Source organism: Etheostoma spectabile, unplaced genomic scaffold (assembly GCF_008692095.1).
Source record: "Etheostoma spectabile isolate EspeVRDwgs_2016 unplaced genomic scaffold, UIUC_Espe_1.0 scaffold437, whole genome shotgun sequence".
In the NCBI taxonomy this organism is placed as follows: domain Eukaryota; kingdom Metazoa; phylum Chordata; class Actinopteri; order Perciformes; family Percidae; genus Etheostoma; species Etheostoma spectabile.
This window is the reverse complement of record NW_022605609.1, coordinates 97,512-117,287: the sequence shown is the minus strand read 5'-3', so window position 1 is coordinate 117,287 and position 19,776 is coordinate 97,512. Positions and strand designations below refer to the sequence as shown.

Genomic DNA, 19,776 nt, shown 5'->3' with positions numbered 1-19,776 from the left:
GCGCACACACAACCACGCACACACACACCCACACACACCCACCCACACACACACCACACACACGCACACAACACACCACAACACACACACACACACACACACACCACACCCACACACACACACACACACACACACACACCAAACAATTTGCACATGCCACTTCCGATGATCTTGACTTCTCAGTCGTATCTGTGTGAGACAGTAACTTATAAAGCGGGAGTAGAAACCAACGCTCCAACCACCACACCTCCTGCTGCGACAGCAAAGCACATTTGGCAGGACTAGATGCTGAAAACGTATTTTATATTGATTTTATTTAACCCTTTTATACAGTTTTGTTCTCATTTGTTTCCCCTCTGGTCTCGTCGTCTCAGCGTTAATTAAGTTAACAGCAGAGGACTCTGATGTTTCTTTTCTCAATTAATACAGCTTTATTCATTCAACACAATGGGAAATTCCACTTGTTCCAGCAGCGGCTTTCTCCACAGTAAAAAGGCAAACCAACAACACACCACAGAAACAGGCAAACAAATGTGCAAGAAGTACTGAATGAGTGAAAGTGGTATAATAAAGGAATTGTAAAGTGAGGAACCTGAAGATGTTTTCTCATACTCGCTATATGAGATCGCAGGAAGGTTACCAGGTGTATACTCACGTGTATAATCACAGTCTGCTATGGTGGTTTCTGAGACGTTGTATAATGAAGGCCATTAATGGCGTCCTCCTTACAAGCGGCAGCTATTTGCTCCGCCGAGTGTCCTTGAACAAGGCATGCACACGCTTGATTAACTTACTGTAAAATACCAGGATGTAGTAAAGGAACCACATCTCTTGGCCTCTCAAAAATGTTCAAATTTATTTAAAGTGTCAAAGTAAAACAGAAGTTATCTCAGACACTTTACAGATAGAGGAGGTCCAGAGCACCATATAAATTCACAAAGACCAACAATGCCCCCCCCCAGAGCATTGGTGCAATATGGGGAGAAAACGTCCCGCAGAAACACCAGACCCCTATTATCATTAAAGTATGCTTTGTATTTGTGTACTTCCATAGTGGGCAGATGGCTGTGGCTGCCCGCGATAAGAAGGTTGCTTTTGACCTCCACCCTAAGACCACTTCAGAGCCAAGATTCTCCACAAGACAGTTGAAACTTGCAACTACTTGCAACGACGCGCCGTTCTAAAACCTGCCAGTTTGATTGTAATCCTCTTCATAGCAAGACTCTTTGTATTTCGTTGTAACTTCCGACTTTTTTCCATGCTGCGTCTTAAATATGAACGTGGAATATGTTAGTGAGTGCTTAGCTACAGTTACATTTTTAGTAGAGGTCGGTTTCTTCAAGACTCCACCATGACTCTCTATTTGGCTGTAGAACGGAGACGTCTCTTACGTCCTAAACCAGCCTCTGGAGACTCCACCAGCGATGATTCTCTATTGGTCTGTTGAAACAGGAGACGTCTCCATACACCTAAAACCAGACCTCTGGAGACTCCACCACTGACTGTCTCTATTGGCTGTGTGAACAGGAGACGTCTCTGACGTCCTAAACTAGCCCTGGCAGACCCACCACTGACTTCTCATTGGCTTGTTGAAACAGGAGACGTCTCTGATGTCCAAAACTAGCCTCTGGAGACTCCACAGCTGACTTCTCTATTGGCTGTTGAAACAGGAGACGTCTCTTAACATCCTAAAACCAGCTCTGGAGACTCCACCACCTGACTCTCTATTGCTTTGAAACAGGAGACGTCTCTGACTCCTAAAACTAGCCTCTGAGACTCTACCAGCAGACTTCTCTATTGTGCTGTTGTAAACAGGAGACGTCTCTGACGTCCTAAATAGTCCTCTGGAGACTCCACCGCTGACTTCTCTATTGGCTGTTGAAACAGGGACCTCTTACGTCCTAACCAGCCTCTGGAGACTCCACCAGTCTGACTGTGGTTGAGACCACTGAAACTCTCCTGCTACGCTTAAACGGACTTTAGGTTTAAACATCTAAATAAAGCAATAGGCTCAAGGACATCTCTGCAGCACAACAATAATTTCTTAAAAAAATTGTCAGGTATTTTTACAACATTACCCTTTAAAGACCCAGTGTGTAACGTTTTGTTGTTTTATGATCAAAATCGGTGTTGCCCTTTCACAATCTTCTCCTTTGTTCTGAATATTTACCACCACCATCAATTGCAATATCCTTATTGGCTTGAAAGTTTCATTTGCAGGACTGACGCTCTATATTCATGCGCCATCTTAAATACGTAAACCGTGGAGGGCATACGGAACGTACTGATCCACCTTTTGCGTTTTCACTGTCACATGAGATGATTACGTCGCTTCCTACCCCGGCAAGTTTGAAGAAGGAACATGGAGGCACACGTATATAAATCCCATTTCAGTAACAAGCGTCGTTGCTTTGCCTAGAAAAAGGAGATTGAAACAGCAAGAGAGGCTTTTGGAACCTTGAGAGGCCACTGTAGCTGTAATACGTACTTTGAAACGCGGGTGCGAGAGAGCTGATTGCGAATATGATCTCAACGCTAGATGAGAAATCCTAAACATTGACAAAACTTTAACAAATCTTGCACCCCTGCAATTTAAAATTACAGGTGACAATATTGCGAAATTGATTAAATACGCACTCATGAATAAACACTTAGATTTGATTTACCAAATTTTACTATGTGCATCAAGTTTTCAATTTTCATCCTCTCTTCTCCTTTGGTGGTCTGGCTTCTACACTCAAACTTCTTTTAATTGGTACTTAAAAAATATCTTTGAAGTGTGTGTGTGTGTGTGGTTGTCAGGATTAACTCAGAAAACCGTCTTCTCTGTAACGTTCTGGACTCTCTTACCTGGAACAGGTGGAGCGCATAAGGAGTTTCAGGTGTCAAAGCAGGAAGCAAGCGCTCATCCAGACTTTGACCCTCTAAAGAATACAACTTTAGATCAGGCTGTCGGTGGAGGACAGCAGCAACCTCGCAGGCCAAACAATGAATGTAGAGACATTCCCTCCTTAAATCTACCGTAGTACGACTCCCGTAATGACGGGATATGTAGGTCGATGCTTCCAGAAAGCTCGGGCTGTCTTCAGACTGGCCGTCCACGTTGAGTGTGTGTAAGTAGGCTTAGTCTGTTTTTGGTTATTTCCAAAACTGGTGTTAAACAATCTTTTAAAAAGGTAAAACTGACACAAAACTGGCGCTTCATTAACCCCTCGTGTTGTCTTCACTTCGGGACCCCTCCGTGTCCCCGGTCAATTGTCCCGGACTTATTGGGTGTTTAAATGATTCTGACATAAATGTTACTTCATAATCTATTACAAATATGGTCTTTATCTCAGTTTCCAACGGCTGAGATAACTATGTTCAGGAATGCATCAGTCTCTACTAGCCAACTATTAAACATGGAATGGGGTAATTTTGTGTCATAGTTATAATTCATGTTAAAAATCCACCTATGGAAACAACATCAGTGTCATATCCAGAATATGTTCTGAATTGAGTCAGGAATACTGTTTATCACAGGAATAGGAAAGGTCCGTTAATTTTCAGTGGAAAACATGGAAACTGGACCATTTTTCCTCTTGTATACATTTGAAACGGTCAGTTGTACCCGAATACCAGACCAGGGTTAAAGATGCAGTAGTAAGGACTTAGAAACTGACTTTCTACTCATTTTTTCTGAACTGACCCCATGTTCCAGCAAACTATCTATGGACGCAGGTCATTTAAAAACAAAATCGGTCCTCCTGGCGCCACCTACAGCCTGTTGTCCGCACAGTGTCTCACAAAGAGCAGAGCTGTCTCCCCTGTTCTTTAGCTGCAGACTTGGACTTACTGTATGAAATGCACCAGGCAGAAGCTTGACTGCGATGACGGGGTATTAGAGAGACAACAGTAGGAAGTAGAATGGAAGACCAAACATTTGCACCACTGAGGTGTTTATCTGTCCATCGTAAGCGACTCTGGACCCCAGTTTGGTTTCACTGCCATGGGCTTCAAACGGCCGTATTCTTGCACATTTTATGCTTGATATAAATACATTCCCCCTTTGACATGCAACTTCGATGATCTTGGACTTCTCAGTCGATATCTGTGGAGACAGTAGACTTTATTAAAGCCAGGGAGTAGAAACCAACGCTTCCACCACCACCACCTCCTGCTGCGACAGCAAAGCACATTTGGCAGGACTAGATGCTGAAAACGTATTTTATTTGATTTTTATTTAAACTCCTTTTATTACAGTTTTGTTCTCATTTGTTTCCCCTCTGGTCTCGTCGTCTCAGACGTTAATTAAGTTAAACTCAGAGGACTTCTGAATGTTTCTTTTCTCAGATTAGATAACGCTTTATTCATTCAACAAAATGGGGAAATTCACTTGTTCCAGCAGCGCTTTCTCCACAGTAAAAAGCAAACCAACAAACAAGCACAGAAACAGGCAAACATAATGTGCAAGAAGTACTGAATGAGTGAAAGTGGTATTAAATAAAAGGAATTGTAAAGTGAGGAACCTGAAGATGTTTTCTCATACTTCGCTATATGAGATCGCAGGAGAGGTTACCAGTGTATACTCACGTGTATAATCACAGTCTGCTATGGTGGTTTCTGAGACAGTTGTATAACTGAAGGCCATTAATGGCGTCCTCCTTTACAAGCGGCAGCTATTTGCTCCGCCGAAGTGTCCTTGAACAAGGCATGCACACGCTTTGATTAACTTACTGTAAATATCCAGGATGTAGTAAAGGAACCACATCTATTGGCCTCTCAAAAATGTTCAAATTTATTTAAAGTGTCAAAGTAAAACAGAAGTTATCTCAGGACACTTTACAGATAGAGGAGGTCCAGAGCACAATATTAAATTCACAAAGACCCAACAATTGCCCCCCCCCCAAGAGCATTTGGTGCAATAATGGGGAGAAAAACGTCCCGGCAGAAACCACAGACCCCTATTATCATTAAAAGTATGCTTTGTAGTTGTGTACTTCATAGTGGGGCAGATGGCTGTGGCTCCGCGATAAGAAGGGTTGGCGGTTTGATCCTCCACCCTTTAAGACCACTTCAGAGCCAAGATTTCTCCACAAGACAAGTTGAAACTTGCAACTACTTGCAACGCGCCGTTCTAAAACCTGCCAGTTTGATTGTAATCCTCTTCATAGCAAAGACTCTTTGTATTTCCGTTGTAACTTCCGACTTTTTTCCATGCATGCGTCTTAAAATATGAACGTGGATAATGTTAGTGAGATGCTTAGCTACAGTTACATTTTTTAGTAGAGGTCGGTTTTCTCAAGACTCCACCAGCTGACTTCTCTATTGGCTGTAGAACGGGAGACGTCTCTTACGTCCTAAAACCAGCCTCTGGAGACTCCACCAGCTGACTTCTCTATTGGCTGTTGAAACAGGAGACGTCTCTTACATCCTAAAACCAGCCTCTGGAGACTCCACCAGCTGACTTCTCTATTGGCTGTTGAAACAGGAGACGTCTCTGACGTCCTAAAACTAGCCTCTGGAGACTCCACCAGCTGACTTCTCTATTGGCTGTTGAAACAGGAGACGTCTCTGATGTCCTAAAACTAGCCTCTGGAGACTCCACCAGCTGACTTCTCTATTGGCTGTTGAAACAGGAGACGTCTCTTACATCCTAAAACCAGCTTCTGGAGACTCCACCAGCTGACTTCTCTATTGGCTGTTGAAACAGGAGACGTCTCTGACGTCCTAAAACTAGCCTCTGGAGACTCTACCAGCAGACTTCTCTATTGGCTGTTGAAACAGGAGACGTCTCTGACGTCCTAAAACTAGCCTCTGGAGACTCCACCAGCTGACTTCTCTATTGGCTGTTGAAACAGGAGACGTCTCTTACGTCCTAAAACCAGCCTCTGGAGACTCCACCAGCTGACTTGTGGTTGAGACCACTGAAACTTCTCCTGCTACGCTTTAAACTGGACTTTAGGTTTAAACATCTAAATAAAAGCAATAGGGCTCAAGGACATCTCTGCAGCACAACAATAATTTATTAAAAAAAATTGTAGGGTATTTTTACAACATTTACCCTTTAAAGACCCAGTGTGTAACGTTTTTAGTTGTTTTATGATCAAAATCGGTGTTGCCCTTTCACAATCTTCTCCTTTTTCCTGAATATTTACCACCACCATCAATTGCAAGTATCCTTATTGGCTTGAAAGTTTTCATTTGCATGGACTGACGCTCTATATTCATGCGCCATCTTAAAATACGTAAACCGGTGAGGGGCATACGGAACGTACTGATCCACCTTTTGCGTTTTCACTGTCACATGATGAGGTATCGTCGCTTCCTAACCCCGGCAAGTTTGAAGAAGGAAACATGGAGGACCACACGTATTAAAAATCCACATTTCAGTGAACAAGAGTCGTTGTCTTTGCCTAGAAAAAGGAGATTGAAAACAGCAAGAGACGGCTTTTTGAACCTTGAAGGCCACTGTAGCTGTAATACGTACTTTTGAACTGCGTGGTGCGAGAGAGCTGATTGCGATATATGATCTCAACGCTAGATGGGAGAAATTCCTAAACATTGACAAAACTTTAACAAATCTTGCACCTCCTGCAATTTTAAAATTACAGGTGACAATATTGCGAAATTGATTAAATACGCAGCTCTATGAATAAACAACCTGTAATTTATATTACCACATTTTACATATGTGCATCAAGTTTTCAATTTTCATCCTCTCTTTCTCCTTTGTTGGTCTGGCTTCTACACTCAAACTTCTTTTAATTGGTAATTAAATAAATATCTTTGAAGTGTGTGTGTGTGTGTGTGTGTGTGTGTGTGGTCAGGATTTAACTCAGAAACCGTGTCTTCTCTGTAACGGTCTGACTCTCTTACCCTGGAACAGGTGGAGCGCAGAAGGAGTTTCAGGTGTCAAAGCAGGAAGCAAAGCTGCTCATCCAGGACTTTGACCCCTCTAAAGAATACAACTTTAAGATCATGGCTGTCGGTGGAGGACAGCAGAGCAAACCTCTGCAGGCCAAACATGAAGGTAAGAGACATTCCCTCCTTAAATCTACCGTAGTACGACTCCCGTAATGACGGGATGATGTTAGGTCGATGCTTCCAGAAATGCTCGGGCTGTCTTCAGACTGGCCGTCCACGTTGAGGTTGTGTAAGTAGGGCTTAGTCTGTTTTTGGTTATTTCCAAAACTGGTGTTAAAACAATACTTTTAAAAAGGTAAAACTGACACAAAACTGTCGGCTTCATTAACCCCTCGTGTTGTCTTCACTTTCGGGACCCTCTCGTGTCCCTCGGGTCAAATTGTCCCGTGACTTATTTGGGGTTTTAAATGGAATTCTGACATAAGATGTTACTTCATAATCTATTAACAAATATTGTCTTTATCTCAGTTTCCAACGGCTGAGATAACATCTATGTTCAGGGAATGCATCAGTCTCTACTAGCACACTATTAAACATGGAAGTGGGGTTAGTTTTGTGTCATAAGTTATAATTCATGTTAAAAATCCACTATGGAAACAACATAAGTGTCATATCCAGAATAATGTTCTGAATTGAGTCAGGAATACATGTTTATCACAGGAAATAAGGAAAGGTCGTTAATTTTCAGGTAGAAAACATGGAACTTGGACCATTTTCCTTCTTGTATACATTTGAAACGGGTCAGTTTGACCCGAATACCAGACCAGGGTTAAAGATGCAGTAGGTAAGACTTAGAAACTGACTTTCTATCATTTTTTCTGAAACTGACCCCATGTTCCAGCAGAACTATATATGACGCAGGTCATTTAAAAAACAAAATCGGTCTCCTCTGGCGCCACCTACAGCCTGTTGTCCGACAGTGTCTCACAAAGAGCAGCCTGTCTCCCCTGTGTCTTTAGCTGCAGACTGTTGGACTTTACTGTATGAAATGCACCAGGCAGAAGCTTGACTGCGATGACGTGGTATTAGAGAGACAACAGTAGAAAGTAGAATGGAAGACCAAACATTTGCACCACTGAGGGTGTTTATCTGTCCATCGTAAGCGACTCTGGACCACCATGTTTTGGTTTCACTGCCATGGGCTTCAAACGGCCGTTATTCTGGCACATTTTATGCTTGATATAAATACATACCCACGTTGTTATATTGTACAGTGTGATGTTGTTATCCTCATGTTGCCCTCATGTCCCTCATATTGCCCTCGATTTGCCCTCCTGTTCAGCTCTGCATGTTCCCTCATGTTCCCGCATGTTTGCTCTCAGTTGCTCTAGGTTTTCTCATAGTGTTGCTATCATGTTCCCTCATGTGTTTGCCTCAGTGTGCCCTCATGTGCCCTCATGTTGACTCTCATGTTGTCTTCATGTTATCCTCATGTTGTCCTCATGTTGCTCTCATGTTTCCTCATGTTGCTCTCATGTTGCTCTCATGTTGCGTTCTCCTATGTTTTTTCCTCATGTTTCCTCATGTTGTCTTCATGTGCCCACATGTTGCCCTCATGTTGCCTCATGTTGCCCTCATGTTGCCTCATGTGTTGTCTTCATGTTCTCTTGTCCTCATGTTGCTCTCAGTTGTCCCCTCATGTTGCCCTCATGTTGCCTCTCATTGCGCTCATGTTGCTCATGTTGCTCTCATGTTGCTCTCATGTTGCTCATGTTGTCTCTTACCTATTCGATGTTGTCCTCATGTTGCTCTCATGTTGTCCTCATGTTCTTCATGTTTCCCTCTGTTGCCTCCTCAGGTTTGCCTCATGTGGCCTCATGTGCTCTCATGTTGCCCTCATGTTGCTTCATTGTTCCCTCATGTTGTCCTCATGTGTGTCTTCATGTTGTCCTCATGTTTGTCTTCATGTAGCTATGTTTTTCTCATGTTGCCTCATGTTGTCCTCATGTTGTCATATCAATGTTTCTTTTAGTTCCCCAAAATAACATGATTGATTCCAACGCTCTTTGCCAAGTACAAATCTCTACTTTCATTAATTTGGGTCTTATTATTTTATAGCATTGTAAAAACAAAGTGAAGTGTTGTTGAAATAGTGTGAGTAAAAGTTGACAATTCCAGTCTGTGATTATCATCACATCCATTCCTTTAATTTTAGTCTCAATAATTCCTAATTTCTGCTTTTCTAACTCAAACATTAGGTATAATTTCCTATAAATGAGGTTTATCGAACATAAATTACAAAAACAACTGTAAAACTTCCAAAAGGTTAGTGTTAGTGTTGACAAACATCGAAAAAAAGCGTCTTCAGTGTTGAAAAAGGGACAAAAACATAGAAAGAGTTTAAAAACATTGATTTTCAGGAGGACAACACAAGGGTTAGTTTAACCTCTAGGCCGCCGCTTGCCCTTTCTTACACAAAAGCTTAAATACTCATATTTTCAGATGTATTATTATTACGTCGTATGGGATCTATTCTGGGCGATTCTATTCTTAGGTTTTTAGATCGGTTGATCCATTGAGTGACACGCATCCTGTCCAGGTTTCTGTGCTGCTCCTCTTTTCTTTTTTCCTTTTTAATCAGCATTCATTAATGTAGGTTGGTGCACCATGTGTTGTTTCTTGCAGCTCAATCCGGCGTCGAGATGGTTCAGTCTCAGAGGAGACCCGGCGGCGGCGGCGGCGCCGAGGAGAACAACGAGATCTCAGAAGGTAAGAACCGCGGCGAGGAGACACACGCACACGGGAGATGATTGACGCGTACGAGTCTCCTGTCGTCTGGTGTCAAGACTTCGTCTGTGTGAGAGGAGCAGGAGATTCTCTTTGAAGCGTCAGGAAGACGAGCTGTCACTCTGGGAGAAGAACTGCGAACGGGGGGGGGGGAGTGAGAAAAGTGTCCTGCAACCAAGATCAAGTTTTTAACCACAAATTGGAAAAGACTTGAGCTGCGCGCTCTCTCTTCTCGGATCAGTTTTCCAAGATGGAGACAACTTGTTCTTTTTGTGAAGAAGTTTTAAAGGATTGCTCCACTGACACATCGTTTTTTTTTTTATACCCTGACCTTTTTCAGGCTGAGAGTTTTGAGGGAAGATTAAAGAAAATGTTAGACAAAAACAGGTAAGTAGAAGCTGAAGAGGCCTCGGACTTTTTGCACAACCGTCTGATTTAACTCCGGATGTGGAACGAGTTTAATTCGCCCTTTAAATCAAAGATCCCCCCCCACCACCCTCTGTCCATCCTTTGGGAAACAAAGCCATTTTGTGATTTTTTTATAATGATTGCTGTCCTCACTCATTTAAAGAAGGAAGAACGCAGGCGAGCGGCAGATTGTAATGTTCCTGCGTTCACACAGCGATTACACAGCGAGTCAATTGGAGCGAAAGGAAATTAAAAAAAGAAAGAGAAGTCAAAGAAGAGCCTGCAACAATCAGGAAATGAACCGAGAGAAACGGGGTGAACCAGCCTGTTTTGATGTGGAAGGTGTTGATCAGACACGAGGAAAACCCAGTGACACCAAACAGGTAAAGCTAAAAGTCTCACCTGTGTCTCGGTCACACCGAAGCACTGGCACCACTTCTGTTACAGTCATGGTTTTAGATTTATTGTGGTCTGTGGTTCTCGTGTGTGTGTTGTGTGTGTTGTGTGTGTGTGTTGTGTTTGTGTGTGTGTTGTGTGTGTTTCTGTTTCTGTGTCTGGAGTTTCTGTGTGTGTGTTGTGTGCTGTGTCTGTGAGTTTTTTGGTGTGTGTGTTTTGTGTGTGTGTGTGTGTGTGGTGTGTGTTGTCGTGTCTTCTGTCTGTGTCTGAGTTTTGTGTGTGTGTTTCTCTGTGTGTGTGTTTTTGTGTCTTGTGTGTTTCGTCTGTTTCTGTGTGTGTGGTGTGTGTGTGTGTGTGTGTGTGTTTTTTCGTTTTTGTGTGTCCTGTTTGTGTGTCTGTGTGTGTTTGTGTTGGTCTGTGGTTTTCTGGTTGTGTGGTGGTGTGGTGTGTGGTGTGTGTGTGTGTGTGTGTGTGTGTGTGTGTGTTTTCTGTGTTCTGTGTGTGTGTGTTTGTTTTTTTCTGTGTCTGTGTGTGTGTTTGTCTTGTTTTTTTGTCTGTGTGTTTCTCTGTGTGGTTTGTGTGTGTTCTGTTGTGTTTTGTGTGTGTGTGGTGTGTGTGGGTGTGTGTTTTGTGTGGTGTGTGTGTGTGTGTGTGTGTGTGGGTGTGTTTTCGTGTCTGTGTGTGTGTGTTTGTTTCTGTTTCTGTGTGTGTGTGTGTGTTGGCTCTGTGTGTGTGTTCTGTGTCTGTGTGTGTGTTTCTGTGGTTGTTTCTGTTTCTGGTTCGTGGGTTTCTGTTGGTGTTGTGTGGTGGGTGTTTCTGTGTGGGGTTTGTTCTTGGTGTGTTGTTTGTTTCTGTGTGTGTGGTGTGTGTGTTTGGTTCTTCTTCTGTTTCTGTGTGTGTGTTGTTGTCGTGTTTCTGTGTCTGTGTGGTGTTGGGTGTTCTGTGTGTGTTTCTGTTCTGTGTTCGTGGTTTCGTGGTGGTGTGTGTGTGTGTGTGTTTTTTCTGTGTGTGTTGTATCTCTGTGTGTGGTGTTTGTTCTCTGGGTCTGTGTGTGGGTGTGTTTTCTGGCATGTTTGTCGTGGTTGTGTGGTTGGCGCGGGTCGTGGGTGTGGGTGTGTGGTGGGTGTGGTTTGTGGGTGTTGGATCCGGTGTGGGGGTGGCCGCCTCGCCGTCTTTCCTCTTTTTATTTTTTATTAATTTAATTGGCCCTTGGACGTTCTCTGTGTCAGTGTAATGTTTGTAATTGTTTGTGTTTCTTAACTAGATAAAAATAAAAATGTGATCACAAATAACATCTCAATGCTTGTTTGTTTTTTTGTCCCATATAAGTTTTCTTTTTGTTGTCCTTTTGTTGTGTGTGTTGTGATGAAATGGTGTGCTGATGTCTTCAAAGGTCTCTCCCATATTCTGTCCTTTTATAAATGAGCAGTATAAAGCCGTGGACAAAATAATGGAAACGTTCCTGAATAGCAGCCGCGCTCCTACTTTCATTTCCGTTTTGCATTAAATCCCAAAAAAAAGAATTCAAAAAGCTCGTAACGCAGGACGTGTTTACCTCGCCGTGTTCCTTTGCAGCTTTTGAACGTGTGCTTGTGTGAGTGGTGTCGTGTGTGTTTTTGAAGCCTTGAGATGGAGGAATGGTGCTAATGACGGTGCAGACGGGACTCCTGGCTCACGTCTCAAACCCCAAATTACAGCTCCTGGTCCGAAAACCGTCACAGAGGGATGCAAGACTTGGCAGTTTGAATCCTTTTGGCAGATCTAAATCTACTTAATCAGTGCATCTCAATCCGACCTGCCACGCTTGGTCCTCGCCTGTCTGTAGTCACGTTGGTGTTTTTTTCTCTTAAATCAGAGCGTGAGAGTAAGAGAAAAATACTCAACATCTGCAACAGCCCTTCTTCTTCTTCTTCTTCTTCTTCTCCTCATCACTTACAATGCAATAACAGCCCGACTCCTTCTTTATATTCTTCTCTCGGCAGCACCCGACTTTGCCAGGAGAGGTTCGGTGATTGGTATTTTCTTTCTTTCTCCTGCAGACAGCAGAATCTTTACAACCCTGTCAGGAATTTTCTCTCTCCCCCTCTAGTTGAAAAAAAAAAAAAAAAAACTCTCAATGTCTAGCTTAACTCCGAAGTCCTGGGGTCATTTCAAACCCGTCCGAGGTTTCATGCAATTACTGATTTTCTCACGTGGCGTCGAGCCGTGTGACCAACCGGTTCCCAATCCCAACATGTGAAATGAGTAAGGTGAGGAAGTGTAAGAGCACCGAATGTCCTTGTAAGGTTGAGAGAAGGCGGGATGGGTCAAACACACACGGGGGACATTCACCCAGGAGACCGGGGTTTGTGTTCTGTTCTTGTCTACTATTTTTTGTGACTGTTATTGCCACTCTTCATTCTAACCTCAACTGGTGTTCAGAGACCGTCTGGGTCTGGGTCTGGGTCTGGGCCTGTCCCAGGTTTCTACCTAAAAGGAAGTTTTTCCTCTCCACTGTGGCCCTGTTGCTTGCTCTGGAGGAGACTACTAGAACTGTTAGGTCCTTGTAAATTCTGGAGTGCGGTCTAGACCTGCTCTATCTGTAAAGGGTCTCGAGATAACTCTTGTTATGATGAATTGATACTATAAATAAAATTGAATTGAATTGTCCCGCGTGTCTCTGAAACGTACCCACCATCTTCTCCTAAACCTGACTGTCCTGTTCTTGTGCTGCATGTCGGTTAAACGTACGTCCCGACCCTGAATAGGACCCTAAAGGAGACTTTCTGACCCTAAAGGAGACTTTCTGACCCTAAAGAAGACTACTTTCTGACCCTAAAGGAGGACTACTTTCTGACCCTAAAGGAGACGTTCTGACCCTAAAGGAGACTACTTTCTGACCCTAAGGAGACGTTTCTGACCTAAAAGGGAGACTACTTTGCTGACCCTAAGAGACTACTTTCTGACCCTAAGAGCGATTCTGCCCTAAGAGAAACTTTCTGACCCTAAAGAAGACTACTTTTGACCCTAAAGAAGACTACTTTCTGACCCCTAAGGAGATACTTTCTGACCCTAAAGGAGAAGTTCTGACCCTAAGGAGGACTTACTTGACCTAAAGGAGGACTACGTTTCTGACCCTAAGGAGACTATCGACCCTAAAGGAGACTACTTTCTGACCCTAAAGGAGACTACTTTCTGACCCTAAAGGAGACTTTCTGACCCTAAAGGAGACTACTTTCTGACCCTTAAGGAGACTACTTTCTGACCCTAAAGGAGACTTTCTGACCCTAAAGGAGACTTTCTGACCCTAAAGGAGACTACTTTTCTGACCCAAGGGACTTTCTGACCTAAAGGAGACTTTCGACCCTAAAGGAGACTACTTTCGGACCTAAGGAGACTTTTGACCCTAAGGAACTACTTTCTGACCCTAAAGGAGACTTTGACCTAGGAGGACTATTTCTGACCTAAAGGAGACTATTCTGACCCTAAAGGAGACTTTACTTTGACTAAAGGAGACACTTTTGACCCTAAAGGAGACTACTTTCTGACCCTAAAGGAGACTTTCTGACCCTTAAGGAGACTTTCTGACCCTAAAGGAGACTACTTTCTGACCCTAAAGGAGACTTTCTGACCCTAAAGGAGACTTTCTGACCCTAAAGGAGACTACTTTCTGACCCTAAAGGAGACTTTCTGACCCTAAAGGAGACTACTTTCTGACCCTAAAGGAGACTTTCTGACCCTAAAGGAGACTATTCTGACCCTAAAGGAGACTTTCGACCCTAAAGGAGGAATACTTCTGACTAAAGGAGACTTTCTGACCATAAGGAGACTTCTGACCCTAAAGGAGACTACTTTGACCCTAAGGACTTTGGACCCTAAAGGAGATACTTTCTGACCCTAAGGAGACTTTCGACCCTAAGGAGAACTTTCTGACCCTAAGGAGACTTTCTGACCCTAAAGGAGACTACTTTCTGACCCTAAAGGAGACTACTTCTGACAAAGGGACTTCTGACCCTAAAGGAGATTTCTGACCTAAAGAGACTACTTTCTGACCCTAAAGGAGAATACTTTCTGACCCTAAAGGAGACCTTTCTGACTAAGGAAGACTTTCTGACCCTAAAGGAGACTACTTTCGACCTAACGGGATATTCTGACCTAAAGGAGACTTTGACCCTAAAGGAGACTTTCTGACCCTAAAGGAGACTTTCTGACCCTAAGGAGACTTTCTGTGCTAACAAACGCCAAAGGTCACTTTTCGATGGATGCTGTGGGAGTGAGAACATGTTGAGGTAGCTAGTGTTGGATTGGGCAGCAGACTTTATTGCTCGTGTGGGGAGGTTATGGAGTTATTAGTAAATCTGTTTTAGCTGTTGAGTGAGACCTCTCACTAGTTTTATCTCCAGCTACTATTGTACTGTAATTGAGTTTTTATCCTTATTTTATTTTGAATATTTTTTCATGTTTTTGTCGCTTTTTCAGAGGTTTTTTTGATCATTTGTCGCCTTTTTAAAGGTTTCTATTTTTACTTTTTTTTTTTTGAGGGTTTCGGCACATTTTTTTAAATAATTTTTTTTAAATAATTGAGTTTTTTTTGTATTTTGTCTTTGTTTTAGCTGTCACCTAGTCCCACATTGCTGACTCTTATCTCCTCAGTGCTGGGCCGTGAGGTCTGGGTACACCACAGATGCATTCTGGGATAGGAGAAAAAACACTTGGTTCAGCTTGTTAGGATTTATTTTAAACCAGTGTTTCAATCCCAGTCGCCTGACTGAGTCGTAGTGACGGGGTCTCTGCCCAGTAGTCCCAGGCAGAGGAAATCAAACATCACGATATTCTTCACCAAATACCTCGATGTCGATGTTATATGCTTGACCATTGGTGCTTAAGCAAAACGTCATTTAAACAATGAGATTAATTCTCCAGAAAAGAGGTAATGACTTATATTCGTGGGTAAAGGTAAATAATAGAACAGCTAGAACAGTCTGGCAAGTTAAGAAAATGACAAAAATCTAAGATATCTAGTCTCATATCACAATATCAATATAAAATCAATATACAATGTCTAGTCTCGTATTTCGATATCGAGCATGGCTATGTTGCCCAGTCTCAGGAAGGAACTAGTTCTGGTTGAATATTTTGCACCCTGCAAAAGAAAACGCCACATACAATATTAAATAAAAGTCACCTGTTGACACCAGGGGTGGGTAGTAACCAGTCACATTTACATGAGTAAGTTTTGAAAAAATTATACTTCTAGGAGTAGTTTTAAATCCCTTTACTTTTACTTGTACTTGAGTAGATTAGTGAAGAAGCTACGTCAGGCTACAATGAGCTCCTTACTTTTATTTTTACCTCGTTGGTAAAAATAATAATAATAATAATAATAATACTCCCCCCCCCCCCCCCCCCCCCCCCCCCCCCCCCTCCCGTGTACGTCTCATTTTAATGTTTTATTTTGACAGAGAGAGAGAGAGAGACTTCCGCTGAAGGCTCTACCACGTGACTGTGTTCCACCAATCAAACGTCGTCGTGCAGTCACGTGACCGTACTCGATCTCAGCGGCGGGACGGGCTAGCTTCACAGCCGTAGAGAAACAAAGACGTCAGAATCAACCGTCGCCAAGGGAACACAGACGAGGAGGAACCACCCCCCTCTCCGGCCTCATAGTGAAAGCATGGTTACCTTTTTAGGAGATCCGCGAAACAACAGCTAGATTATGCGATGCCTTCTGTGTCGACCAAAACAAACGGACATGTGAGCGTTCAACAACTCCACATCTAACCTTGAAACATGAAGCGGCCATTTTAGTTTCTGCTGTGGAGAGGTGGATGTTTGTCTTTCAGGTTACATACGGGATGTTTTGCACATGCAGTATCCATCCACATTTGATGTGACAAGTCTCTCACTTAAGCTGTTTTGTAATTAATAAATAAATTTTGATTTATTCTATTGATTGGATGAACTATAATTTGCCTAAAGATGATTTATTTTGTATTTTTGTCTGTCTGATTGATGCTTGTGTTAAGAAATTAATCAGACGTTACTCAACAGTTACTCACTTACTTGAGTAGTTTTTTCACCAAGCACTTGTTTTTTTTACTCTTACTCAAGTAATTATTTGGATGACCACTCTTACTTTTACTTGTGTCATATTCTTCTGAAGTAACAGTTCTTTTACTTGAGTACAATTTTTTGGCTACTCTCCCCAACACCGCACCGTGAGCTATTTAAATGATCTGGTACGTGGTTTCCACCATTAAGTCACTAGTGGTTCTCCATGTGTACTTTGTCCACATCAATCCCCCCAATCAGTCCCAAAATGTCCCAGTTAGAGGAGACGCCCTCAACATATTCTTTCATATCTAATCTTTACAATCATTCCAGGGCTGGGGGTTTGGTGCCTTGCTCAAAGAGCACCTCGGCAGTGCCCAGGAGGTGAACTGGCATCTCTCCAGCTACCAGTCCACACTCCGTAGTCTTGGTCCAAATAGGGACTTGAACCAGCGACCCCCCCGGTTCCCAACCCACCACCCTACAGACTGAGCTGCTGCCCCCCCCCCCCCCCCCCCCCCCCCCATGTTATGACATAGGCGTCTTTAAATAAGCAGAATGGAGACCAGCTGCTTCTTCACAGTGGTACTGAGACACGACACCGATCTGATGCCGTTTCTCTGCCAGGCCGCTTACGGCTCGACAGATGTTTTGAGACGGGTGCCAGGCTTCATCGGGCTGTGTTTGCACAAAACGAGTCAAAGCAGAGAGAGAGGGGGGAAGAGGGGGGGTGCAGCAAGTCCAGAGGGATCCGATCCAAAACGCCGAGTTAATTACAGCGAGGACTTCCATAAACGTCCTTTTTCTGACTCATTGCTGCTGCTCTGTGTCAGGCGTCTTCTGTTTCGTCTCTCTGCATCCGTCCCCTTTGTGTCAGTCCTAAAAGGATATGATTTACAAATGGTGATTATTACAAGAGTACGACAGTGCAGTATATGAAATACACACATGTAGTATATTAAAGATCTTTTCTGGAAAGGACATAATAAACTGGCATCACTTCCACATCGTGGTCATTTTCTTAGTTCAATGTACATGACTGGAGATCTCTCTCTCCCTCGCTTATCTATCTCTGTCTCCTCTCTCCTTCCCTCCTCTCTTCTCTCTTTCTTGCCTCTCTACCTGTCTCCTCGCCTGCCTTTCTCCCTCTTTCCTTTTCATCTTTCCCTCACTCCCTTTCCTCTTTCCCTCACTCTCTCACCTGCTTTTCTCCCACTTTCATTCTCACCTCTCTACCTCTTTCTTTTTTGCCTCTCGCTTCCTTTCTCCCTCTTGCCTCTCTCCCTCGCTCTCTCGCATCCATCCTATTTCTTAAGCTGTCTTCTCCAGTTTACTAGTTTCTCACACACACACACACACACATACACACACACACACATACACACACACACACACACACACACACACAGGTCGAGCAGCAGAAGCTGTGGCTGGAGGAGGCAGTGAGAGAGAAGCGAGGTCGGACTGGGACCAACATTTAACAAGTAGTTAGGGATCTTTGTCAAGGAGGGAGGTAAAGAAGGATGGAGGGAAAGAAGGAGGGAGGGAAAGATACGTGTGTGTGTGGTGTGTGTGTGTGTGTGTGTGTGTGTGTGTGTGTGTGTGTGTGTGTCCTGCTATATCTCTACACTTGTCTAACTGGCCGCGGGCTGTAGGGGACAGATGGGCAGAGAGAGCCAACCAGCTTTTTTATATACTCCACCCGCTTATTATTTCAGCCCCCCCCCCCCCCCCCCCCCACCCCCCCACCCCACCCCGGGCTCTTTTCTTCATCTGATTTCGGCTGACGCTATCAGTTTGTTTTTCTTCTTTCCATCACTTTTCTTATCTCTCTCTCGATCTTTGGTATTTATATAGTTTTTATTCATTGTCTTCTCCTTATAAAACTGTTTCTACACACCACGCACGCACGCACGCACACACACACACACACACACACACACACACACACACACACACACACACAACACACACACAGAGATATGAGTAGATGGACCAGACAGATAGATATCCTCACATTTTGTGAATGTGGTTGTTGACTTTAGATACACACTCCTAAAATTTCCAATCTTCTCCCCAGTTTTTTTTCCTTCTTATCCAAACATGTCTTAAGTTGGTCTCTCAGGTTGTGAAGTTTTTTTTTTTTATCTTTAAATGAAAGCAGATCACGTTCCTGGAAGTTAAGGTGACAGATAAAAATGGGAGTTTTTATTCTCTGTTGTTGGCCTCCATCTTCTTCTTCATGCTCTAAATGGGGCGGGCAAAATGAACAATGAAGGAACAATAGCGACTTAAACACAAGTTCCTTTTAACTCCACACATTTGTTTTGATGACGTTCTGGGATTTTTAGGCTTCTGCCCACTCCGAAGTTTGGGAAACAAGGAAGTGATTCAGAACCAATACACTCGCCCAAGCCTATGCTTTTTATACTTTTTATACTTTTTATACTTTTTATACTTTTTATTGATCCCCAGTGTAATTTGTTAGTATCACTACACACAGGCCTGAAATACACACACACACACACACACACACACCACACACACACACACACACACACACACACACACACACACCCCACACGCACATGCTCAAGACGTCTCATGCACAAATGGAGAGAGGTCAGAGTGGGGGGGGGGGGGGGTGGGGGGGCTGCCAGCTGGACCAGCGCCCTAAGGAGTTAGGGGGGTAGGGTGCCTTGCTCAAGAGCACCTGGCAGTACCCAGGAGGTGAAGTGGCGTCTGTCCAGCCACCAATCCACACTCCGTACTTTGGTCCATATGGGGACTTGAATCCAGCTCCCAATAGACTGAGCTACTGCCCCCCTTTGATGGAACCGTGGGCAACCAACGGTGGAAATGTAAGGTCTGACAGCCCGCTGGCCCTGAAGGGCGTTTCACATGGACTTTACATAGCGAAAGACACATCTCTATTTCAGCAGATAAGTTTTTGGGTGGTACATCAACTTACCAGTCCGAAAACACTTAGATGGTTCTTGTACATCCACCATTAAGTGAGAAGTTGCTGGCGCATTGCACATTCCCAACGCCGTTACTGCATGCTGGGAAAAACGGTGACAAAGGGAGACTCTCAGACGCTTTAGGAGTCAGAGGAACCGGCCAGTATCCTTTCAGCTAGTCTAACTTTGTGATGTAGGTAGCTACCGTAGCTAGGTACCGGTTACATGCCCTATTAGCCAGATTTATTCACCTAGGCATAATGAACACACAGCGGACCCACAGAACTCACAGAACCTCTGATTCATAGTTTAATCACTTTTGAACCATACGAGCGATTTACTCACTTTC

The 19,776-nt window shown here is 43.6% G+C and overlaps 1 protein-coding gene across 1 annotated transcript in view; it reads left to right on the top strand.

Annotated features, from left to right (window-relative positions):
• LOC116686684 (collagen alpha-1(XIV) chain-like) overlaps positions 1-19,776 on the top strand; it is a gene marked incomplete at its 3' end in the record, with an annotated part of 145,102 nt that overhangs the window by 36,184 nt on the left and 89,142 nt on the right. Inside the window, 2 exon segments of the mRNA XM_032511720.1 lie at positions 6,869-7,012; positions 9,532-9,615. Of these exon segments, the coding sequence (XP_032367611.1) occupies positions 6,869-7,012; positions 9,532-9,615 (228 nt within the window).